Source organism: Saccopteryx bilineata, chromosome 2 (genome assembly GCF_036850765.1).
Source record: "Saccopteryx bilineata isolate mSacBil1 chromosome 2, mSacBil1_pri_phased_curated, whole genome shotgun sequence".
In the NCBI taxonomy this organism is placed as follows: Eukaryota; Metazoa; Chordata; class Mammalia; order Chiroptera; family Emballonuridae; genus Saccopteryx; species Saccopteryx bilineata.
Window position 1 is genome coordinate 67,308,642 of NC_089491.1, and position 26,707 is coordinate 67,335,348.

The 26,707-nt window shown below is 40.1% G+C and overlaps 1 protein-coding gene across 4 annotated transcripts in view; it reads left to right on the forward strand.

The window, feature by feature from the left end:
- KDM4C (lysine demethylase 4C) overlaps positions 1–26,707 on the forward strand; it is a 465,635-nt gene that overhangs the window by 110,368 nt on the left and 328,560 nt on the right. For all 4 annotated transcript variants that reach the window (XR_010729088.1, XM_066257226.1, XM_066257228.1 and 1 more), the window contains exons 6-7: positions 7,350–7,399; positions 22,772–22,875. Coding sequence is in view for 3 of the 4 variants with exons in the window: in XM_066257226.1 (XP_066113323.1) it covers positions 7,350–7,399; positions 22,772–22,875 (154 nt within the window). In the remaining variant the exon portion in view is untranslated. The remainder of the gene's footprint in view (positions 1–7,349; positions 7,400–22,771; positions 22,876–26,707) is intronic.

Genomic DNA, 26,707 nt, shown 5'->3' on the forward strand with positions numbered 1-26,707 from the left:
AGGGGTTGATTACATAACAGGAATGCAACCACAACTCCCTCATTTCTGTAAGTTGGTTGGATGGGGGAACTTTGGAGTTTAGAAGCAGGTATGACAGGAAGATGGAGGATTAAGCTTTGGACAAATTGTTTAAGGGCTGCCAAATGAACTTGTTAGTTGCTGGTTGGTTTTAGAGCAGGGGTCGGGAACCTTTTTGGCTGAGAGAACCATGAATGCCACATATTTTAAAATGTAATTCTGGGCCCTGGCCAGTTGGCTCAGTGGTAGAGCGTTGGCCTGGCGTGTAGAAGTCCCAGGTTCGATTCCTGGCCAGGGCACACAGGAGAAGCGCCCATCTGCTTCTCTACCCCTCCCCCTCTCCTTCCTCTCTCTCTCTCTCTCTCTCTCTCTCTCTCTCTCTCTCTTCCCCTCCCACAGCGAGGCTCCATTGGAACAAAGATGGCCTGGGCGCTGGGGATGGCTCCTTGGCCTCTGCCCCATGTGCTAGAGTGGCTCTGGTTGCGACAGAGCGAAGCCCCGGAGGGGCAGAGCATCGCCCCCTGGTGGGCAGAGCGTCGCCCCCTGGTAGGCGTGCCGGGTGGATCCCGGTCAGGCGCATGCGGGAGTCTGTCTGACTATCTCTCCCCGTTTCCAGCTTCAGAAAAAAAAACTGTAATTCTGTGAGAGCCATACAATATGTTTAAAATTAAATACAAGTAAATGTGTGCATTTTATGTAAGACCAACACTTTTAAAGTACAATAAGTCTGAATTTTTTAAATGGGGTTGTTATGTTGTTGCTAACCAGTGATGAATAAAGTACTTCTTACCATTAATGCGACTTCTGGTGCTGCATAATTTTGCTGATGGCTTTGTAGTCTGGTTAATACATGGTGAGGTTAAGCTTCATGCAGGCGTTGAGACTTCCATCCGTTAAAGGTGATCGTAGGTTGGTCTTAACATTCTTTAATTTTTTTTTTTTTTTGTATTTTTATGAAGCTGGAAACGGGGAGAGACAGTCAGACAGACTCCCGCATGCGCCCGACCGGGATCCACCCGGCATGCCCACCAGGGGCCACGCTCTGCCCACCAGGGGACGATGCTCTGCCCCTCTGGGGCGTCGCCCTGCCGCGACCAGAGCCACTCTAGCGCCTGGGGCAGAGGCCAAGGAGCCATCCCCAGCGCCCGGGCCATCTTTGCTCCAATGGAGCCTTGGCTGTGGGGGGGGGGCGGAAGAGAGAGACAGAGAGGAAGGAGGGGGAGTGGAGAAGCAAATGGGCGCTTCTCCTATGTGCCCTGGCCGGGTATCGAACCCGGGTCCCCCGCACACCAGGCCGACGCTCTACTGCTAAGCCAACCGGCCAGGGCCTTAACATTCTTTAGATGTGAGAAAGATTGCTCACATGCATACGTAGAGCCAAACATTGTCAGTACAGCAATACTCACATGCTGCAGTGTGTGGTATGTGATGGGAAGCGCATACCAAGTTTTGACAATCAGCTGGTCTGCAGGTTGAAGTTTTTTCATTCCTCCCCACTTGTGTTTGCTAGTCAACTCTGCTTGCTGTTGTGCAAGTCTTTCCAAATCTTCATTCAGTGACTTTAACTTATTCACCCACGTGTCTGAGACCTTCAGGTCAGCAGCTTGTAGATCAAAATCTCTGACAGAGACACCAGGCATGTAACTCAGGTCAGCGCTGTCCACTGCACACTCGTGTGGATGGTTGACGAACTTAAAAAGACGAGTGCGCTCACGAAATTCTCCAAAGCGCACTTTGAATGACTGCAGGAGATTAGATGTGAAGCCCGCTAGCTGCTGGAGATCAAGATGTTGAGCAGGGTCACTTGCTGTGCATGCATCTTTAAACTCTCCAAGTTTTTCAAAGTGTAGTAAACGACTTGTTTCAATGTCAGCGATGAAGAATTCCAGCTTGTTTTCAAATGCAAACACTGCTTGTTGAAGGGATAAGACTGTATTTCCAATGCCTTGCATTTTCACATTGAGCTGGTTCAGATGTTCAGTCATGTCCACGAGATAGAACTTCAGGAGCCACTCAGTGTTAGCTAACTCAGGATGCTCGATGTTTATCATTTCAAGAAAAGTCTGGATTTCCTCAGACAAGCCGCAAAACAGCAGAGCACCTTCCCTTTGACAACCAACGCACATTGCTGTGCAGAACAGAAGCAGACCAGGATAATTATTGCCAACTTCATCCAGCAGTGTTTTAAACTGGCGATCATTTAAAGCTCAGGCAACAATAAAGTTGACCACCCGAATGACTGTGACATCACCTCACCAAGCTGCTCTCCACACATCTGAGCACAAAGCGCCTCCTGGTGTAGGATGCAGTGAAAACTTAGGGTGGGTCTCTTTTCATGTTCATGAAGAAGTGCTACGAATCCTCTGTTTTTTCCCACCATGCACGGAGCACCATCAGTACACACCAAAATAAGTTTATCCATCAGTAGATTTTTTTCTTTAGTGAACTCAGTGAAAGACTTGAATAAATCCTCCCCTCTTGTTGTCTCTTTCATAGGCAAAACAGCAAGACTTTCCTCACGTAGTGTGTCATTGACAGCATACTTTGCAGTCACCCTGAACTGGGATAAATGGCTTATGTCTGTTGACTCATCCAAAGCGAGAGAAAAGAGTGGTGCTGCATTTATGTCCTTCACTTGCGTTGCCTCAATTTGATTTGCCATCATGATGGTAGGATCGTGAACAGTTCTTGCCGACAGAGGCATGTCTTTTATTCGTTTGATTATCTTGTCTTTATCTGAAAAGTCGTCAAAAGTTCATTAGCAACATTAAGCATGAATGTTTTGGCATACTCCCCATCTGTGAATGGCTTTTCGTTTCTCACAATTTTTAAAGCACCAGCAATGATGCTAGCCAAATTCCAGTCACCTTGTTGGGTCCAAACACGGAGTTGCTGCTGACTAGCTTGCACTCTGCACAGTAGCTCTTGACATACTTTCTTTCTGCTGTCCCCCACTGGATATTTTGATGCAAATGTAGTATGGCATGTGTTGAAGTGCCACTTTATATTTAACCATTTCATCAATGCAATTTTATCATTGCATATTAGACACACTGCAGAACCTGCTCTCACCACAAAGGTGAATTCCTCTGTCCATTCCTGCTGAAAAGTATGATACTACTCATCTTTTTTTCTTTTAGCCATTGTCTTTATCAAAAGGGTTTCTGCAGGCCCTGGCCGTTTGGCTCAGTGGTAGAGCGTCGGCCTGGCGTGCAGAAGTCCCGGGTTCGATTCCCGGCCAGGGCACACAGGCGAAGCGCCCATCTGCTTCTCCACTCCTTCCCCTCTCCTTCCTCTCTCTTTCTTCCCCTCCATTGGAGCAAAGATGGCCCGGGCGCTGGGGATGGCTCCTTGGCCTCTGCCCCAGGTGCTAGAGTGGCTCTGGTCGCAACAGAGCGATGCCCCAGAGGGGCAGAGCATCGCCCCCTGGTGGGCAGAGCGTTGCCCCCTCGTGGGCGTGCCGGGTGGATCCCGGTCGGGCACATGTGGGAGTCTGTTTGACTGTCTCTCCCTGTTTCCAGCTTCAGAAAAATACAAAAAAAAAAAAAAAGGGTTTCTGCAATTAGCTAGCTGACTACATGTTTAAAAGAGGGAAGTTGCCTGACCGGGGAGTGACGCAGTGGATAGAGTGTTGGACTGGGATGCGGAAGACCCAGGTTCAAGACCCCGAGGTCACCAGCTTGAGTGCAGGCTCATCTGGCTTGAGAAGCTCACCAGCTTGGACCCAAGGTCTCTGGGTCGAGCAAGAGGTTACTTGTTCTGCTGAAGGCCTGCAGTCAAGGCATGTATAAGAAGGCAATCAATGAACAATTAAGATGTTGCAATGTGCAACGAAAAACTAATGATTGATGCTTCTCATCTCTCCCTTCCTGTCTGTCTATCCCTCTCTCTGACTCTCTAAAAATAAATAAATAAATAAGTAAAAGGAGGGAAGTTTACTTCCTGACCTCACAATGACCCGTGTACGTTACACATTATCCAATAAAAATTTGGTGGTGTTTCAGAGGACAGCTGTGATTGGCTCCAGCCACCTGCAACCATGAACATGAGCGGTAGGAAATGAAAGGATTGTAATACATGAGAATGTTTTATATTTTAACGTTATTATTTTTTTATTAAAGATTTGTCCGTGAGCCAGATGCAACCATCAAAAGAACCACATCTGGCTCACGAGCCAAAAGTTCCCGACCCGTTTTAGAGGTTCAGAGTTTAGGAGATATGCATGGAATGGAGCATGTAATATTTATATTTGTATATAAGTAATACATATAATCTTTGTATATGGAACATATAGCTTTGTGTGCTGATTTGTTTGCATTGGGCTATAAACTATTTGAGCATATTATTTAAATATTGTTTAACACAGAATAGGATCAATAACGCAGAAGAATGAACCATATAGAACAGGGGTTGGGAACCTACGGCTTGCAAGCCAGATGTGGCTATTTTGATAGCTGCCTCTGGCTCGCAGACAAATCCTTAATAAAAAAAAATAACATTAAAAATAGAAAACATTCTCATGTATTACAATCCATTCATTTCCTACCGCTCATGTTCATGGTTGCGGGTGGCTGGAGCCAATCACAGCTGTCCTCCGGGACACCACCATATTTTTATTGGATAATGCGTAAGGTACACAGGTTGTTGTATGGCTCTCACAAAATTACATTTTAAAATATGTGGTGTTCATGGCTCTCTCAGCCAAAAAGATTCCCGACCCCTGATACAGAATATCTCATATGTATCAACATGCAGAGGAATGGGTTCACTCTGAGCAAGATGATGGTTCCTTGGTTTAGGGAAGATAAGAGGGGCTGCCCATGGAAGTCGTTTTCTCCCAGTAGGCTTCACTCAGTATGGACCTCCGATGGCTTTCAGTTTGAGGGTTTAGTTCTCCTCAGGAAAATTTGCATTTCTTCTGTGTAAGGGGTTATGATTGGAAAGGAGTTTTTATTCTTTTATGATTTCTTACACTATTGAACTATAGCAATGGTTGGTTAACCGTAAGAAATTTATTACTGACCTGTGGTGGCGCAGTGGATAAAACATCTACCTGGAATGCTGAGGTCGCCGGTTCAAAACCCTGGGCTTGCCTGGTCAAGGCACATATGGGAGTTGATGCTTCCTGCTCCTCCCCCCTCCAATCCCCCCCCCAAAAAAAGAAAAAAGAAATTTATTAATAATCATTTATAGTCCTAGTGAACTGGATTTTTGGGGAAAGTTTTTAGTTAATCTTCTCATGAAAAATCCTCATAATCACCATCGTCACTGCAGAATATTTACCCCCCTTACCAGCAGCAACACTGGCCTTTGCAGTCCCCTTGACTGTATTTGTTCTGTTCTTGCGGTCCTTGTGCTGTTTTGTTGAGGTGTTTTTTTCTTGTACAGGCCATGTTTTGCAAGTCTATATTTGGATTCATTTTCTCTGTGTGATCCAAGGAATCATAAATCATGCCAAAGCCAGTCGTCTTATCCCCCAAAGAATGGGTTCTGAGTGCAAATACAAAGATGACATCCATTGTGGTCTTGTACATTTTGGCTAGTTATTTGCTGGATTTTTGTCTTAGGTACTGTTGCCTTCTCAGGATGAAGGACATCAGTGATCGTTTTTGCTGAAGTAGTTAGTTGATCCAGGTAGTTACTTTGTGGTTCATGATGGTGGTTAATCTTCAGGCAGCTAGGGAGGAAAAAAGCTAGATATTTATAGAATAAGAAAATAGACTAAGACATTGTCCAAATCTATAGAAGAAAATAATCATCTAGCCATAATAGGAAGAGCTGTATATGGAAAATATTATACTTGCAGAAAAGAATTCAGGAGATAGGCTAATGAAAGGGCTATCTAGGAGTAAATTGATTCAAATCCTAGAATGAATGAATGGAGGGTCAAATTTGGAGTAGAGATATCTTGCCTTACCTTCTCCCCTTTCTTCTGCAGATGAACAGACTTAGGTTTTCTGTGAACAGAGATAAGAAATAAGCTTTAATTTTGATGCTGATTTTTAGAAAGGTGAATCAGGATCTATAAATATCTACATCCACATTTGACCCTTTGAGTGCAGGCATATACCCTTTACACGTGTGTACGCATGTGTATATGTATGTTATGGAGAAAGAGGCCCTTTTGTTTGGGGCATTTATATGTGGGTTTTTTTCTGGGTATATATGGTGCTATAAACTAGGGATTAAAAACTAGTAAGAAGTGACCATAATATACATTGTGTGATTGTCATTTAGTTATGGTGAAATTTTATCTTCCCAATTCAGTTGAAATAATTTTATGAACATTGCCTTAAGGAACAGGATATATGGTTGAATTTTATTTCAGAGAATTGCCTATTTACCATATCATATCCAATTAAGTTTTGCATGTTATCAGTGGCATTAAATGCAACCAAGTGTTGTGTTAAGTAAAATTAAAAAAGTTATTTTAGTTAAAAGTAACTTGAAATTAAAAATTAACTTGGGCTAGTAAACATAGCAATTTTAGGTCTTAAGAATAACATTTTACTTAAAACACAAAATGATCATTTAACCTTATTTTTAATATCCTTAATTTTCCTCACTAAACTACCTATAAAACTTAGTGTGTGAGTAGTATATTGTGAGATTATTGCTTTAATATTTGTTAGAAAGTTTACAGTAAATAAGTTCAAATAATTTACTTTTGTAAAGACCAGGGACTAGAAATGAGTATTTCTGTTCTTTAAGGGTGAAAAATTATTTTTTCTGTGATCAAGATTTTAAAAGTCATATATTCATGAAATAAATAATAGCTGCTTTTTTATGACTGATGATTTTTATTAATTTAAAACCTATTTTGAAAAGTACAGTAGAAAGGTTTGGTGAAAATATGTGTTGTAATAGTTTTGTTTTCTATCTTGCTTGTCTATAAAAACATTTTAAAAGGTTAAAAACACCCAACAACCCAGGTTTTCCTTTAAAAAAAGGCCAGCTAACCAACCACAAAACTAAAATATACAACTAAAGGTTGCCCTGGATTTCTGGGGTGCTGTGAATGTTGGGAGACAGGTTCCAGTCTCCGTGCTGTGCCTAGCTGCCTTCTTGGCTGGGCCTTGTTTTCTCATCTTTAACATGTGGTTGGGATGGTGAACTGGAGCATTGAAATAAATGATTTATAAGTTTATTTTTCTTCTGTTCAGTGCCCAAGGGATATGACTCTGTGACTGGTTTTCTATGCTCTACTCAGATCATTTAAGTGGAGTTTGGGGTTGAATTTTTTTACATGACAATATTTAGGAGTAGATGTCCTTATGGTACTAATTGAACAATTATAAACTTATAATCTTTATTTATGTTTAAAATTTTAGGTATGCAATACCCCCGGAGCATGGGAAGCGACTTGAGAGACTAGCTCAAGGTAAACTTGCTTTCTTTTCTGTGTTTCTCATCTAGATGGTTCTTTGTTTTTGAGGTATTTTAAAGTGTAGAATGTTGATGTGTTAATTTTATTCTTTTCAAGTGGTTGGCTTTTAAATGTCTAACTGAATAATTTTTAATTTTTTTCACATTAATATATGCATAACTTTCTTGGTTGCATAAGCTTCACAGTTATTTTTGTTGGCTGCTTAGTATTTCATCAAGTGATTGTACTTAGCTTATTTTGGTTATTTCTAATATTTTTCTCTTTTATCTAATGTATTAACATCATTGTGTCAATAATAGTTTTCCTTCTTTTTAGTTATATCCTTGAGATAAATTCCAAAGGGTACTGATGCTATATCTCAGGGTGCAGGTGTTTTAATGAATGCTTTTTATGTTGCTGGAGCATTTCACCGAAGGGTGACTTCTGACTCAGGTCTTGTTTGGCTTCCTTGGCCTGGAACTGCCCTTATGGAAGTATGATGGTGAATGTCCCCTGGTTACTCAAGGAGCATGAGAATGTATGTCTTCTTAGAGTGGCAAAATGAAATATTCTTTACTTGAATTATTATTTTTCTATTGTTATTTCTGGGAAGTATATTGATGGTTTTATTATTTGTCTACTTATGTTTTCAGATAGTACCTTCCTTTTTTCTTCTCTGTCTTAAAGATGTGCCAGGCAATCTTACCCTATGTGTTTATACAAGGCAAAAGAATCAGATTCACCTCCTGCCAGCCTCATCTTATGATCTGCTAGTCACCCTTCCCAAGGAAGAAGTAGGCTGATAGTGACTTGTTACCATGGGAAAGTAAAGTTTTATTGAGTGGCAACTAAGGATAAGATGTTCTTTATTTATTCAGGATTGAATCCTTAGCAAGTATTGCCCTTTTAATCAGGTGCTAATCTAAGTTTCATTGGTATCTTATATTTGGTTTCTAGTAGGAAAGAAATTTTGTCCCTGCTTTATGAAAGTTTTCTTTTAATAATAGGCACACTGAGAACTCTGTTTTTTGACTTGACAGTTCTGAACAGAAATTAATAACATCTAAAAGTTACTTTCCTCCAAACTATAGAAAAGTATTAGAAGGAATAGTTAGCTATTACTGTAAGGTATTTTTTCCCTCCGAGAAGGAAGGAAGGGGCCAGAGCCATCAAGTGTGGAATAACAAAAGGCTTTATTCAGTACAGAGCGCGCATCCCGCCCAGTTAGGTTCCTTGGCCCCGAAGAAGGTAAGATAGAGGAGATGGAGGCCAGGGAAGTCGCAAGGATTAAACCACGTGGGAGATATTTAAAGGGTCCCTCTAGAGAAGTCGAGCTAATATGATGTGGTGAAATCTCACTGGCTGGCAGACGTTTGCTTTTTTCCAAAGGGTTCCTGCGAAGCTTCTTTTGGTGCGCTTGGCTGCGGGCGGTCCTAGCCAAAGTTCGAGGTTCTGGGTTCCCCACGTGACCGTCCCCCATTATTCACCGACCTTACAATTACATTTGTAAGAAGCATTATTATAATTTTGGCTAGTAATAAATATAAAGCCTTAGTGTTTTTATAATGTAATACATTACAGTAGTAATAGCAATTGTAATCTTGAACTTTGTTGGAGAGTGTTTTCATGGGTATTAAGGTTGATGAATTCTGGTTCTGGAAAATAGGTTAGAGCACAGCTTAGAAAATGATTACCATAACTCTTTTTTTTTGTGTTACAGAGACAGAGAAAGACAGAGAGAGAGATAGGGACAGACAAACAGGGAGGGAGAGAGATGAGAAGCATCAATTCTTCATTGCGGCTCCTTAGTTGTTCATTGATTGCTTTCTCATATGTGCCTTGACTAGGAGGCTGCAGTAGACCGAGTGACCCTAGCTCAAGCCAGGGACCTTGGACTCAAGTTGGTGAGCCTTGTTAAAACCAGATGAGTCTGTGCTCAAGCTGGTGACCCTCAGGGTTTCGAACCTGGATCCTCCGCGTCCCAGTCCAACTCTCTACCCACTGTGCCTCTGCCTGGTCAGGCAGAAAATGATTACAACTTTTAAACACACAGATAGCGAACTTTGTGCTAAATCTGCATTTTTAACTATCCTCTTCTCTGTAATAATTATTCCACCATTTTCTTTTGCCCCACCACCAGAGAACTTTTAAAATGGAGCCAATGTAAACTTTACAGTGTGGAATTACACTAAAATTTCAGCTAGAATCTGTCTGTAACCACTTGTACATAATCTCTCTGAAAATGACATTTCAGGAAAATAGGTGCCATTTCTTTAATCAGTAAGAGGTTAATTAACTTGATAGATGAACAGGAACTTTGAGCTCAACTGCATGTTTATTCAAAACTGTTTTGAGGCATAATTTTGAGAAATGATACAGGGGAAAGATCCTATGAAATAGTGGAGAATTCCCATCCGCTGCTCAGATGCCAACCAGATTAATTGAATTCTGCTAAATAGTTGAAATGATAAAATAACACAGTACATGTGATAGAGCATTATGGGATGTCTACGTCAAGGCAGCACTTGATACATAGAATGAAAAGTGGCCTTAGATATTTTCCATTATCTTGTCTCTACATCATAATTATCACACTTGCCTTTTACGCATGAATGCTTTCATCTTTGGTTTCTATTGAAATCTTGATTGACTGTGGCACTTATAAATATTGTGTCTGAAAGACATTAGGCTTGCATCTAATAAAGCCAAGAGTTGGATTTTACCCTTCAGCTGCTTTCTCATTTATACAGGTTTTTTTTTTTCAATATTATGTAGACATAAATGTGATAAAATATCTCCAGTGAGTTGTTGCAATTTTTTGTACTTGTTATGTTTGCCTATAATGCCATTGCATTTTTTCTAATTTTTGGTTTGATACAATTGAATGGAAAGTATAAACAAGAATAGAGTTATAATGTTAACTCATGGATGACAATTTTGAAGATTTTCAGAATGTCTAAATCTCATCCATTTTAGATATAAGATATTATCTTTGCTCTCCTATTAAGTTAAGTAAAATATGGGTTAAAGACAATTGGGGATGTCCAAAAGGACTGTGTTCAAGTTGGCTTTTTATTGTGAACAAAATGCAATATTTAATAACAATTAAATATGACTTACTTTGGTCAAGATTTTGGCTATTGGGGAAAGAATATGTGAATTAGGACTTTGTGCACCTGATTTTAAAAGTGTGAATGATCAGCAGGAATCTTGTTTGAAGTGACAGGGTGGTAGAAGTGAACACATTGATTCTTTTAGGTCCTTTTGTTTACTTGTAACAAGGGTTTTAGTTTTGACTTATTAAAAAAGCAACATTCAGCAAAAAGGAACAGATGAATCATTATTATTAAGGATTAATTTAGTTCATGGTTTTTAAAAAGTTACTGTGGTAGTGTGTTTGTGTTTAAATGACTAGTGATCCAGAGTTGAAGCTGTGGAGTAGATTCTTAGCCTGACATGCAGGGATCCTCCTTTGGGAGATGGGACAGTGTTTGTGGTGGGGATACAGGCATTCTGTGGATTCTTCGAAACTAGATTCAAAATTGGGCATATATATGCATTTCTGGGACTTTATCTTCAAATCCCTTAAAAAGGCTTGTTTCAAAAGAAATGCTGTCAGGATGTCAGAAGAGTAGCAATAAATGTTTTTTGTTTTTGTGACAGAGACATAGAGGGACAGATAGGGACAGACAGGAAGGGAGAGAGGTGAGAAGCATCAACTCTTTGTTGTGACACCTTAGTTGTTCATTGATTGCTTTCTCATATGTGCCTTGACGGTGGGGGGGGGGGACTTCAGCAGAGCGAGTGACTCCTTGCTCAAGCCAGCTACCTTGGGCTCAAACCAGCGACCTTGGGCTTCAAGCAAATGAACATGGGGTCATGAATATGATCCCATGATCAAGCCAATGACCCTGTGCTCAAGCTGGTGAGCCTGTGCTCAAGCCAGCAACCTCGGGGTTTCGAACCTGGGTCCTCTACATCACAGTCCAACACTTTATTTACTGAGCAGTAGCCTGGTTAGGCGATGAGTGATTTTTAATTCTATGAACAGATTCTAAATTGACTTGTTCTTTATACCTCTGTCTCAGAATTAGGAGAATGTACTTCTTTTTATAAGCTCTCAAATTGGTAAATGCATTATTTTCTTAAGCATTTATTTAATCTGATAGTCTGAAAATATTATATTAAAATGTCTGCTTTTGAAAGGCTAATAAATGAAATACCTCTGATTATAAACAGTCAATTTTAAGGGGCCCCTTAATCCATAAAAAATTAAAGAAGTTGTGATAAATCCTCTGCCTTCATGCCTGATTCATGCTTTAGGCATGGAGATCAGTGTATGGTGTGTCAGGGTATGCTTGTTTTCATTTTACTATCAGTCAGGTTGCACTAAGAATGGTGAGACAATCCCTAAACTTAATTTCCTCATAATTTCACATTAGATGTCACTATGTTTAAATTTTTGAATATTTTATAGCTAGCTATGTTTCTATTTTACTATAGTAAGATTTTAGGCATTGGATAGTAATATGTAATTCATATCAAGTTAGTATAATTTGAATGAGGGATGAAATAACATTCTGAGAATTGACCGTAGAAAATGGGGAGGGACCCTGGCTGATTGGCTCAATGGATAGAGCGTTGGCCCAGTGTATGGATATCCCAGGTTTGATTCCTGGTCAGGGCACACAAGAAAAGCGACCATCTGCTTTTCTGTCTTCCATCTCCTCCTTCTCTCCTTCTTCCCTTCCTGCAGCTGTGGCTGGATTGGTGTCAGCATTGGCCCTGGGCACTGAGGATAGCTTGGTTGGTCTGAGCGTGTTAGCCTCAGATGCTAAAAGTAGCTAGGTATTCAAGCATCAGCTCCAGATGGTGTTTGCCAGGGTGCATGTGGGAGTCTTTTTCACTATCTCCCCTCTTCTCACTTAAATTAAAAAAAAAAAGAAGCAAAAAAGAAAAGAAAATGGGGAGGAATAATTCAGGAAGGAAATACCAGTTAGTAGGGGAGAATTACCATGGAGGGAAGTTAAAAATTCTTTCATTCTGCACGGAGGAAGCTGGGCCAGACCAATCCTGGTTAGTTTGACTGTGACTTGTTTGAGTCCAAAGTGAATAGCCTAGAGAGTACTCGATCAGTTGATATGTGTGGTCTATCTGTGCTGTCAAGGGAGCCCTGAAGCCATGAAAAAGGCAGGAACTGAAACACAGTGATCTCTAGATTTAGTAAAAAACCACATGTAATTGTGTATATACTTGTTAAATTGGATGGAAATTGCCAATCAGCTTGAAATGGAAAGAAATGGTTTCTTACACAATGCACTGTGTTCAGGAGAAAAAAAATGAGGCAAGTATTTAGAAGACTGTGATCCTTCTTGATACCATGATCAATATGGATTTCTCCTGGCTGTCCTCCTATATTTCTACCACTGGAGCTGAGTGAAGCCAGCAAGGTGGTAATTTTCTACCCAACCCTAAGTAATTAATTGTTCCATGAACAGCAGGAGGCAAGGAGAGGCCAACTATAGCTTAAACACCTAATAGTGACCTCTTATGTGGTAATGTGGGTAAAAATGACCAGATTTCTCCCCATGTAATGCAGCTCATTGGTTTATTCTATTAATACGCTTTCCTGTGTAAATACTATCTAAAAGCATTTGCCACAGAAGCAATCCTTTCATATCCTTTTTGTCATTTATTCCCTCTCATCATTTGTTTGTAGAGTTGCTACATTTTTAAGCTCATATAGTTATATGAATATGGCAAAACCATTTAATAATTCTATCATAATCTACTACTGGTGTGGACATATATTATATATGTCTGATTTCTCCATCTTTTCTCCCTTCTTCCTTTCTTTTTTTCCTAAGTGATTAATAACTGATTTCAGCTTCTCCAAACTAGTGTTTATATATCCATAGAAACTTAATAAACTTTAATTTTTAAAATCTTTTTCCAAGGCTGAAACTTTGGTGATTTAATAGCTACAGCATGTGTTTGTGTTTGTCCTATGGATTGGAATTTAAAAAGAATTTCTAGTAATAGCTAATATATTAGAAAATGTAAACCAGTTGATAATTTGGAAATTTTTTTATCTGACAGAAAGTACATACTATTTTTAGAGCACATCTGCTCTATTTCTAACACAATTCAAAAACAATATTTTGGGGAGGATCAGATTGGTTGAGACAAAATGCACTTACAGTAAAAGCCACCCCCTTTGAATATATTGAGTTTTGATAAATATATACAGTGCTGTAACTGCCACGATTATTGAGATGTATAACAGTGTCCCAATAAAGGTCTCTTGTGTCGTTTTGCGTTAATCCCTCCCCCTAGCCACTGGTAAACACTAATCTGATTTCTGTCCCTAGAATGTCATAAAAATGGAATTATATGATATGTAGACTTTTGAATCTAGTTTATTTTTACTTAGACTTATGCTTCTTACATATGATCACTTTTATGTTGAATACAGGGCATTCTTGGACATGTCTTGATCCTTGAGAGGGCTGTGATTCTACACTTCCCTCTGCTATACAGCTCCCAGCAGTACTGTGGCAGTCTTAGCAAAGGTGGTAATGGGGTAGTTTTAGGGTCTCATGGCTCTGTTGGTATCTCTGGAGTTACATACTCTAATATGCAAGGACTGATTTTATTTTGTTAGGGAATTGACAGCTAGTAGTATCCTATGTTTGCAGATAGCATAGACAAACTACAGTCCCTAAAAATTGAGTTACTGAGTAGGTTATTGTAGCTTTGTGTTATTGCTCTCCCCCTTCTCTTGGATGCTCTAACCACAGGAGTTGACTTTCCTTGGAATATATATTTAAGTTATTTTGTTCTATGAATCCTGTGTAATATTGCAGTTCTAACTTTTGAATGTTTATTTGAAGTGGAAATGTATGTATTCTTAATATTTAATAATTTAGTACAAATGTAGTGTTTTTTCAAACTGTTCTTTCAATTTTTTCATCACCTAATTAGATACCATTTTATTGGGAGCTCACTGGTCTACCTATCATACAAACTAGTATGCTCCTTGTAGAGAGGAGTTGGTATGAGGGGAATAAGTTGTAGAGTTTTTGTCCCTACTAGTCTCTATAGCTTGGAATGTAAAATAATAGATTATCTTATCAGTTTGGTCTTTTTAGTTTTATAGGATTTTTATATTGAAGCCTATTTTTTAGTAATATGAAATCCAGACTAAAATTTAATATTTAATTTTTAAAACAGCAGAGTTAGAGGAAAGGTGAAAGAATCTACGGGTGAATACAAAGTAGAACATGAATCAATGTTAACTCTCATTGTGCTTGATTGTTACAACGTTTTTTTCCCCCTCTGAAATGAGAAGCAGGCAGCAGCAGACAGACTTCTGCATGTGCCCGGGATCCATGTGGCACATCCACCAGGGGGCGATGCTCTGCCCATCTGCACTGTTGCTCCATTGCAACAGAAGCCATTCTAGCACTTGAGGCAGAGGCCATGGAGCCATCCTCAGTGCCTGGACCAACTTTGCTCCCTTGGAGCCTTGGATGCGGGAGGGGAAAAGAGAGACAGAGAGAAAGGAGAGGGGGAGGGGTGGAGAAGCAGATGGGCGCTTCTCCTGTGTGCCCTGGCTGTGAATCGAACCCGGGATTCCACATGCCAGGCTGACGCTGTACCACTGAACCAACCCGTCATGGCTTTTACAACTTTTTTACGGGGAGAAGTTTGTTACTTGTGACTAGCACTGGTAGGTTTGGTCACAAAGCCTAAGAAAATGAGATTTTTTTTTTTAGAGTGAGTGAGAGAGAGACAGGAAAGGAGAGAGAGGGTGAGAAGCCTCAACCTGTAGTTGCTTTCACTTTAGTTGTGCATTGATTGCTTCTTGTATGTGCCTTGATCATGGCCTTGCCAGTGTCCCCTTGTTTAAGCCAGCAACCTTGGGCTTTTCACACCAGTGACCTTTGGACTTAAGTTGGTGAGCTTTGGATGATTCCCCTGCTCAAGCTAGTGACCCTATGTGGATAAGCCAGTGCTCAGAGCTGGTAACCTAGGCTTCAAACCAGCTATCCCTGTGTTCTGGGTCAACACTTTTTATCTACTGTGCCACCACCACTCAAGCGGGAATGAAATGATTTTTTTAGGCTTTGTTACCATTGACTTTTTAGGGCAACTCTCCAGTTAGCTCTTACTGATGTTCACCTTTTCAGCTAGCAGGCTGCAGAGATGGTGCAAAACCAAGATTCACTGAATTAATATGACTAGAGTCAATATGGTGTAAGTAATCAAGATAATAATAATAATGGTCATTATTTCTTGAGTGATACTGTGTGTCAAAGAGACTTAAGTTTTTTAAATTGAGGTAAAATTTAAGTAACCTAAAATAAACCATTAACCATTTTGAAGTGTATAGTTCAGTAGAATTTAGTATACCAATTTTGTGTAACCATCACATCTATCTAGTTCCAAGAGATTTTCATCACCCTAAAAGCAAACCTCATATCTATGAATCAGTCACTCTCTGTTCTTTCCTACCCCTCCTCAACCTCAGGTAGTTATTGTCTTCTTTTTCTGGATATTTCATATACCTAGAATCATATAATATGTGACTGGCTTTTTTCATGTAGCATGTTTTCCTTGTTATAGCTTATATCAGTACTTGATTCTATTTTATGGCCAAATAATGTTTCATTGTATGGATATACCATGTTTTGTTAATCAGTTTATCAATTGATGGACATTTAGGTCATTTTGACTATTGCTAAGTTTTCTGTGCATTATTTGATTGGCTTTCCATAAAGATCCACTGAGGATAGCCACTATGGAAAACATTCAGTAGGATCCTCAAAAAATTAAAAGTAGAACTACCATATGATCCAGCAGTTTCACTTTTGGATATATATTTGAAGGAAATGAAATCACTGTCATCAAGACGTATCTGTACCCTCATGTTCCTTTCAGCATTACTTATAATAGCCAAGACATGGAAACAACCTAAGTGTCCATTGGCAGGTGAATGGATAAATTAAATGTGTCATATATATGCTCCTACACAAACTTATACACAATGGAATATCAGCCTTGAGAAAGAAGGAACTTCTACCTGTTTTCTTCAACATGAATGAAACTTGAGGGCACTGTGCTAAATGAAATATCAGAGAAAAATAAATACTATATGTTCTCACATATATGTGGAATCTAAAACACCTGAATTTATAGATACAGAGAACAGATTGGTTGTTGCCAGAGGCAAGGGGTGGGTGAAATGAGTGAAGGTGGTGAAAAGCTAAAACTTCCAGTTATGAGATAAGTTTTGAGGATGTACTGTACAGTATGATGATTATAGTTATCCACACTGTATTGAAAGTTGCTAAGAGAGTAGATTTTAAAACTTCTCATCACATACAAAAATATTGTAACTACATGAAGCGATGAACGTTAACATTACTGTGGTAATCATTTCACAGTATTTACACATATCAACTTATTATACTAAATACTTTAAACTTATACGACGTTATAGCATCAGTTATATCTCAGTAAAGCTGGAAATAAAAGAACCCAGTGAGGAAGGTAACAATAGCATCCTCATTATATAGATGGAGAACTTGAGGAGCTGAGAGATTATGGGACTCTAGTCAAAGCTAATGAGTGTTGGAATTTTGTTTCAAATCCATGTCTCTGCAAGGCTACACTTGTTTATTTTTATTTTTATTTATTTATTTTTTTATTGTCTTTTCTTTTCTTTTTTCTTTTTTTTGTATTTTTCTGAAGTTGGAAATGGGGAGAGATAGACTCCCGCATGCGCCCAACCGGGATCCACCCGGCACGCCCACCAGGGGGCGACGCTCTGCCCACCAGGAGGCGATGCTGTGCCCCTCCGGGCGTCGCCCTGTCGCGACCAGAGCCACTCCAGCGCCTGGGGCAGAGGCCAAGGAGCCATCCCCAGCGCCCAGGCCATCTTTGCTCCAATGGAGCCTCGCTGCGGGAGGGGAAGAGAGAGACAGAGAGGAAGGAGAGGGGGAGGGGTGGAAAAGCAGACAGGTGCTTCTCCTGTGTGCCCTGGCCGGGAATCGAACCCGGGACTTCTGCACGCCAGGCCGATGCTCTACCACTGAGCCAACCGGCCAGGGCCTTACACTTGTTCTTTTTTAAAATCCTTTTTATTGAATTTATTGGTTGACACTGGTTAACAAAATTATACAGGTTTCAGGTGCATAACTGCACAACACATCATCTGTACACGATATTGTGTGTTCACCACCCCAAGTCAAATCTCTTTTTATCACCATTTATTTGCCCGTATCCACTCCCCCAACATTCTCTCCCCTGGCATTCACCACACTGTTGTCCATGTTCATGAGCCTTTTCTCTTTTTAAAAATTTTTTCAATCTCTCCATCTCCCCCACCTAGCTCCCCAACCCTTCCCACCCCGACAGTGTTAGCCTGCATGGGTGAGTCTCTGTTTTGCTTATTAGTTCATATTTGAACTTCAAGTCTTAACAACTGTTATTCTGTTTTACTGGCCATGTGGATAAGATGAAGGTGGCTTCCAATAACTCAAACAGTTTGATCATTGATCTAAAACTTAGTTCTACTCCTTAATACCAAAGAAGAGGTGTTTGTTGGGAGCAGTAAAGGAGAGAGGAAAATTGGTGCTCAAGTAATCTTGTGTGTTAAGTGACTATAAGAAGAAATTGCATAAAATTTATAAAATCTCATAGCATAATTTGTATCTCACATTTGGCTGCCTCTCAAATGCTTCCACCAAAATATCCCTACAGGAGAGGAGCCAACCCCACCATCCCACAACACCTATGCAGATTTCGTATCTTGCTTCCCTAGTATATTTGTTTTTTATGTAAAAATAAACCAATTGATTTGTCATGATACAAGTAGAAAGATGTGCCAGGTTTGTCTGTGTTCTTCTCCACTTGAATTATTACCTGGTGACTGTGGGGCATGTGAGGTGTGGTAGTGGTAGCTAGCTGCTGTTTCCACTATTGCATGACTGAGAGCTCAGGGTAGAACTGTTTTCTCATTGGAACTTCTTGATCTTCAAGAATGTGGAAGAGTGGACTATCCCATTGTGTGACCAGTAAACTGGAAAGTCTTAATGAATGTTACAGTACTTAAAATATGATAACTTTTAGAAAAGACTTCTTCTAAATAAATTATTCAACAGTTAAAAAAATCAAGTGGCCCTGGCCAGTTGGCTCAGCAGTAGAGCGTCAGCCTGGTGTGTGGAAGTCCCAGGTTCAATTCCCAGTTAGGGCACACAGGAGAAGCGACCATTGGCTTCTCCCCTCTTACCCCCATCTTCCTCTCCCACAGCTATGACTCGAATGAGCAAGTTGGCCCCGGGCACTGAGGATGGCTCTATGGCCTCGCCTCAGGCGCTAAAACAGCTCCGCTGCAAGCAACAGAGCAGTGGCCTCAGATGGGCAGAACATCAGCCCCAGACAGAGGTTGCCAGGTAGATCCTGGTTGAGATGCAGGCGGGTGTCTGTCCACCTCCGTGCATCTCACTTGATTACAAAAAAAATCAAGTAATTAAATATAAGACTGGAAAAAATGGTTCTGAAAGGCATATTTTAAAGAACTTACTTGAAAAATTTTAATGCATTCAATTTTTTCTCTTTATTTTATGACTTTTAAAAAACTGGTAGTCTAGCCCTGGCCGGTTGGCTCAGCGGTAGAGCGTCGGCCTAGCGTGCGGAGGACCCGGGTTCGATTCCCGGCCAGGGCACATAGGAGAAGCGCCCATTTGCTTCTCCACCCCTCCGCCGCGCCTTCCTCTCTGTCTCTCTCTTCCCCTCCCGCAGCCAGGGCTCCATTGGAGCAAAGATGGCCCGGGCGCTGGGGTTGGCTCTGTGGCCTCTGCCCCAGGCGCTAGAGTGGCTCTGGTCGCAACATGGCGACACCCAGTAGGGTCGCAACATGGCGACGCCCAGGATGGGCAGAGCATCGCCCCCTGGTGGGCAGAGCATCGCCCCCTGGTGGGCGTGCCGGGTGGATCCCGGTCGGGCGCATGCGGGAGTCTGTCTGACTGTCTCTCCCTGTTTCCAGCTTCAGAAAAATGCAAAAAAAAAAAAATAAATAAAATAAAAAAATAAATAAATAAAAATAAAAAACTGGTAGTCTTAAGTTGAATTTTTAGTTAAATGTTTTTTCTATCAGAGCTTTCTTGATTATTTTTCATACAAGAGTTGTTTTATTAAAAGTTTATTATGAAAGATTCTGACATTTCTTTAGCCAGCATAGTTCTGAGTTTTTAAAAATATCATACTGTAACTAATAATATTCTGGTTATATTGGCTTGTGTAGATGTTGAATAAAATACTTTTTATAGACTTTGGAGTGTGGGTGGATATGAACTATATACCTCTGCAGGTATCTTGAGGTAAAATTCATTTTGACATACATGCTTTGTATATAATTTGTGCTGTTTATGAGGTGTCTTCCAGGGTGATATAAAATATGATTCTGATAGCCTGTTGTAAATATAAATTTTAAACCAATGTTGAGTTCTTAATATACTGCAAATTACCTTGCTTCGGGGGTTTTCTAATTTAAATTAACTTATGGCCAGTCACCATATTGTTCAGGTTCTGATTACAAATCCATATCAAAAGAAAATTAAATAGACCCCTCTTTCTTCATTGATTTTAATTTAAAATGTAATTCATTTAGTGCTGCACAAAGTTACAGATTTGAAAAGTTTGATAGATTCATTTAAACTGTATTATTAAAATGTTTCCATGGGTTTTGTGCGTGGAGACCTCCTCGCTCTTACGTACTCTATGATGTAGGACTCAGGACATTGTATTGTGCCATTACATTAGTGTGGTACTTTCTTTCCATTCACTGAAACCTGCATTCTTTCAAACACTTGCTTATTTGCCATAAGCTTTATTTGATTTATGTGTTATGAATGTGAAGCATAAACAGAACTGCATTAAAGGACCATAGGAGGCAAACTCATTCCTTTTATTCCCATTGATATATGATAGTATTTCTGATGTTTCTGTTGACATGTGCTTTTTTTATATTTCTATTTTTCTGTTTAAAAATCCGGGTTCAGATGCTTAAGCAAAATGCACTGCTTTTTGCAGGTGGTTACCCTAATGGCTCTTTCCTGGTTTTTTGATTTGTTTCTTTGCGATTATCTGTGGTCTCACACACTTGATGGTGGCATCAATAAAGGCTTATTTACTTTAAAAATATTTCTGTAAAACCCACAATAAAGATATTAAACTGATATGTCATTAATTAGTGCTGGTAATTCTTTTTTCAAATTGATTGTATTCTTGATCTATTTGCATGTAGTGAGCCACATAGAGAGGTAACATTTCCAGTGGTTCTATTTTTATTTTGGCTGTAGGGGAGTTAAATAAAATCTGTGCTTCTTCCCCCTATACTCGCAAACTGCACATGTTTTCCTGGTGAGTTCTGTTTTCCTTCCGGTTTCTCTCTGTGTGGTTCTCCTGTCTTTTTTAAGTTTCTCTTTTTGTCTGCATGCTTGCCCTCTCTCCTCAGTGTGATAGTTTCCCACTCAGAGAGGAAGGTAAAGAGCAGAGCATCCAGCATGTTCCTTTTCTTCTAGCTTGCATAGCTGAGTTAAATGAGACTCTGCCTCCGACAGAACTGCAGGGTTGAAGTCAGCAGTGGAGAAAAAGACTGTTTTGATTTGTAATATACTGTACAAAATAGGGGTTGCTGCATGTTTAGCTTCCACATTCAAAGGCCTTTTCAAAACTATTCCTATACAGGTTGGTGAGGCAGGTTTCCAAGTATTTGGTGCTAGTTGGGAAGTTGTTTAGGAAATAGTAGCAGTTAAACTGTTAAAATTGATCAGAAAAAAAAGTAAGAAAGGTGGGAAACTGCTCTGTGAGTACTGTATGCCAGGCATTGGGACAAGTGCTGCTACTTTTTTTAATTTTGCTAGCGAGAGAGGCAGAGATAGAGACAGAGACTGACAGACAGGAAGGGAGAGAGATGAGAAGCATCAACTTGTAGTTGTGGCACTTTAGTTGTTCCTTGATTTCTTTCTTTCTTTCTTTCTTTCTTTCTTTCTTTCTTTCTTTCTTTCTTTCTTTCTTTCTTTATTTCTTTATTTCTTTATTTTTTGTATTTTTCTGAAGCTGGAAACAGGGAGAGACAGTCAGACAGACTCCTGCATGCGCCCGACCGGGATCCACCCGACACGCCCACCAGGGGGCGATGCTCTGCCCACCAGGGGGCGATGCTCTGCCACTCCGGGGTGTTGCTCTGCCGGACCAGAGCCACCCTAGCGCCTGGGGCAGAGGCCAAGGAGCCATCCCCAGCGCCCGGGCCATCTTTGCTCCAATGGAGCCTCGCTGCGGGAGGGGAAGAGAGAGACAGAGAGGAAGGAGGGGAGGAGGGTGGAGAAGCAAATGGGCGCTTCTCCTGTGTGCTCTGGCCGGAAACCGAACCCGGGTCCCCCGCACGCCAGGCCGACGCTCTACCGCTGAGCCAACCGGCCAGGGCCCTTGATTTCTTTTTATGTGTGCCTTGACTGGGGGGTTCCAGCCGAGCCGGTGACCCCTTGCTCAAGCCAGCAACCTTGGGCTCAAGCCAGTGACCATAGGATCATGCTGATGATTCCCATGCTCAAGCCAGCAACCCATGCTCAAGCCAGTGACCTCAAAGTTTTGAACCTGTGACCTCAGCGTCCCAGGTCAACGTTCTATCCACTGTGCCACCACCAATCAGATGAGATAAATGCTTCTTGAATGATCATTTCTAAGAGTCTAAAGATTTCTCTATTAATACACTTATTTACCTCTACTAACCTCACTTGATACTCTATTAGTCATATATTAGGCAGGTTGAATTTAAATTTGTTACAAATTAAAGAATTTTCAGGTTTAATAATTTCATATGTTATGACAACAACTCTTGGTAGATCTTTTTATATGAAAGGTCAACCTTTGGTTATATAAGTATATATCTGATAATTTTTAAGAATTCTGATTCTAATTTTCAGTTCAAGATTTTTTGTTTGTTTGTTTTTGTTTTGGGGGGATTTTTTTTGGTGGTAAACTTGGTCTATTTTTGCATAAAACTGTCGTTTTGTAAGAATATTAGCACAGGCCCTGGCCAGATAGCTTGGTTGGTTAGAGTATTTTTCTGAAGTGCAGAGGTTACTGGTTTAATCCCAGTCAGGGCATATATAGGAACAGATAGATTTATGTTTCTCTCTCTCTCTCTCTCTCTCTCTCTCTCTAATTTCCCTTCCACCCTCTCTCGTTTCCCCTTCCTCTCATGCTAAAACCAATAAATAAATAAATAAATAGAATATCAGCACAAAGCTTAAAAAAACTATCTGAAATTTTACCTTAATTGATTTATTACTGCTTATATTTATTATTTCCATTTAGGTTTTTTCCCAAACAGTTCTCAAGGGTGTGATGCATTTCTTCGCCACAAGATGACGCTGATATCTCCCTCAGTATTGAAGAAATATGGTATTCCCTTTGATAAGGTATATTAGTGTTACTCTTTAACAAATTCATTTCTTGTGTGTAGTATTTATGTTTGAGAAAAATTTAACATAAGCTAATATAGTTCTCACTTCAGGTAGAATTTTTAGTATGTGGGGATAAAAATTCAGATTCATATTTTATAACTTAATTATGTATCTAAATAGTACTCAAGTTACTTTCATTTCAGGATACATTTACTAGAGATTTCATGCTGTTATAGTTTACTTATAACTACTGATAATAAAATGTAGCATATTTGACAAAATAAGGTGTAGTACTTCTACAATGGAATCTTTTATAGTAGCAACATAATTTATGTGTATTTTTTAAAAAAAAGAATTCAAAGCAGTTATTATGAGCAGTTTGGTTGGTTAGAATCAATGATTATGGTACCAGTATGTTGCTTCTAAACACAGACATAATACAATTGAGATTTCATTATGGATAAAATTGCCTGATGATATAATAAGCAGATATTGCTAGTTTGGAATATTTTAAAAGATGAAGTTCTGTAGGACCCTGTATATGTTAGAGCCCTCTTTGTGTCCATGGGTAGTTATTGGGTCAGAATTATTACAGAACATGAGCATTTTTATGTGAAGAGGCTGAAATGAAAAAAATCTTTTGACCAGATAAATAAAAGCCCTCTCTCAGTTGGAGGGGGATTAAGTCCTCAGGTACTTGCTGAAACATTAAAAAATAGCTCAACTCTCATATTAATTTTTTGTTTGACTTTCTTTCCACAATCATTGCTGTTTTCTACCTTAGAAGTTCTTCGTCTGTGACTAAATCTTTACCTCTTCTTAATCTCAGGCCCTTAAAGTGCCCTCCACCCCCATACCCGCCCTGCTTTGGCTTTGTTTGAAGTAGAATTTTTGCAGGGACCAAGAATCTTTCTCCAACTTCAGGCGGCCTCTGTCACTCACAAGGCTGCCTGTGTGGCAGTCATCATGACACATACTTGTGTGATGAGGATGCTCTCAGCATTGGTATACTCACATACTTTTACCTATGACTAAAGCCATGACTCTGATGTGCACTGTGGGCAGCGTCCCTGGGTGTGGAGAGGAGCTGGTGATGGGCTACAGCTCTGTTGCGTGCATGGAAATCAGAGGCTGTGCCTCCCCCAGGGGCCGCTATCGCTTTGGGACTTTGTCTTACTTGCAGACACCTCTGGGCAGTGGGCTTTTCAGTGTCGACACATTCATCAGTGAGTGTTTCTTTTAGGTTGTTGGCATAAGCTTGACTGGGCCCTTTTATTTAAGTTGGAATATTAGCGGGTAGAAGAGTAGAGTCCCCCAAGACAGAGAAACCTCTGTGGCTTTAGGGCTGGTGATAGGTATTGATCAAGCTATTCTTTGGGGAGAGGGGTTATGTGAAGTAGCAGTACTGGAAGGATTGTTTCATTTTCCCAGGATGGAGGTCTTTGTGGCTTACTGGTCCTTTTCAATCTTTGGGGAGGAGGAGGTATGTGTCCTGTCCACCTTTCTAGGCTGTGGCTCCCTAATACTACTTGGTACATCACTAGATGCGCCAGGCCTTTATCTGGTCCTTTGAAGATGGACAAATTTCTGACTTCTGTGGGAAATGGCAGGACGATTGTCCTCAGATGGTGAGAGACCAGTGACAAGAGGGCCGGCTGAGGGTTGTAGTTTTTCCTATGAGATCCTGCCACTTTCCCCTTCACCTTGATAGATGGTGTGTAAACACGACACTGCTCACCAAGGAACTCTTATTATCTCTGGTGATGATAATGTAAGATGGGGCAGAGTAGCACAGACTTTGGAATTAAACTTTCCAAGTTCATTTCTGATTCTGTCACTTGGCTGAATTACACAATTTTTCTGAGCCTCAGTTTCTTCATCTGGAAAATGGGATAATAATTATAGCACATACTTAATAGGGTTATAATGAGGATGAAAAGAGATAACCTATCTCAGTGATTTTTATCTTCTTTCATCTCATGGCATGTAGAAACTAGTTACTAAAGTTACATGGCATACCAAAAAATATGTGTTGCTGACCTGACAAAAAAAATAGGATTAATTTTGATTCATCTACACTGGATATCTGCTGTTGTGTTGGCTGTTGTCATTCTTTTCTTTGACAGTCGAAGGGAAAGGAGATCAGTGCCCTTGACTAGATAGTCAGGTATTGTATGTTTTAAGAATTCTTGTGGTACACCAGTGAAGCGTTGCTGGTCTACGTGAAGACTCTGCGTGGTATATGCTATGTAAGAAGGCACTCTTCCTCCTTAAGCCAGCCCCCCCCCTTAGGCAATCATTTCATAGTTTGAGTAACTGTGCTATTTTCCCCTCCTTTCAATGTATTTGTACATATTTATCCATATATATGAAAAAATATATTTAACAAATAGCTAATGTCTTTTTAGATTATGTGTATTACCCTTTCTGGCTTCTTCTATGATGTGGAATAATGATGATTGTTTAGTCTTATAATAAAAGGGACTTATTCTTTTTTTTCCCTATGCTTTAAGAAAAATCAGTTTGTTACAGAGTAGCAGTCAATTTGCCTTATGTTTTGACTAACTGAGACGGACATTTTTCTTGAAATATTGTAGAGGTATAAAAGCGAGTCTCATTCAGTAGAAACAGGAGCTCTTCTTCAACATGCCAAGAGCAGGGTTTTCTAGGTAGAGTATGAAGGACTGTAGGTGGGATTTAGTGAAGCAGTAACAGTGGTTTGTTTTTCCAGTGACAGCACTCCTACTCTCTCCCCCCACCTTTATAGGACTAGAAACAGTGCAGGAGGGCGCGTTTTCTTTTATCACGTAGTACAAGGAGGTGTCTCATTTCCAAGCACTATTACAAATAATGAGATTCAGTGAGACCAGCAAAGGAGAGAAGCAGGCTGTGTTTTCACATGGCTCAGAATGATGGAACTGGAACCATGTTAAACACTGATAAGCCATTCTCTACCTGCCAGGATCCAGCTGAGTTGTGCTCATTGCAATAGGACACCTGCTGTGGTATCATGAAGGGAGGAGATGATGAACTAAATTTAAGAATTAATGGGAAAAAAATACTCCCACATGCAACATTTAGCATTCCTAAACTGGCAAGTGAATTGTAGTATGTGTACCAGTATTTATACAGTGTGTCTCCTGTGTGTGTACTCACATGTTCATACCCACATAGTCATTTCTTAATATTTTAGAGCTGAAACGAACCGTGCTGACTGAGTGAATCAGTGAGTAGAAAACTTGATAATCTAGTATAGAGTAGGCAAAAAAAAAACACAACAGAAAATAAACTGCCCTGACCAGGCGTTGGTGCAGTGGATAGAGCATCAGACTGGATGCAGAGGACCTAGGTTCAAAACCCTGAGGTCGCTGGCTTGAGTGTGGACTCACCAGCCAGAGCATGGGGTTGCTGAATTGAGCGTGGGATCATAGACATGACCCCATGGTTACTGGCTTGAGCCCAAAATCACTGGCTTGAAGCCCAAGGTCACTAGCTAAAGACCAAGGTCACTGGCTTGAGATAGGGGTCATTCGCTCTGCTGTAGCCCACTGGTCAAGGCACATAGGAGAAAGCAATCAATTGAACAACTAAGATGCTACAATGAAGAATTGATGCTTTACATCTCTCTTCCTTTCAGCCTGTCTGTCCCTGTCTGTTCCTCTCTCTGACTCTCTGTCTGTGTCGCAAAAACCAAAAAAACTAAAAAACCCAAAACCCTGAAAAATTTTTTACTATTTTTCTGTAGATCATGTTGTATTTTGTATGCTTTGGCTATTATAAAAATATGAATTTTTTAAAAATTTCAAAAATAAAAATAGATAAATTCATTTCTCATTGTTGCTATTTA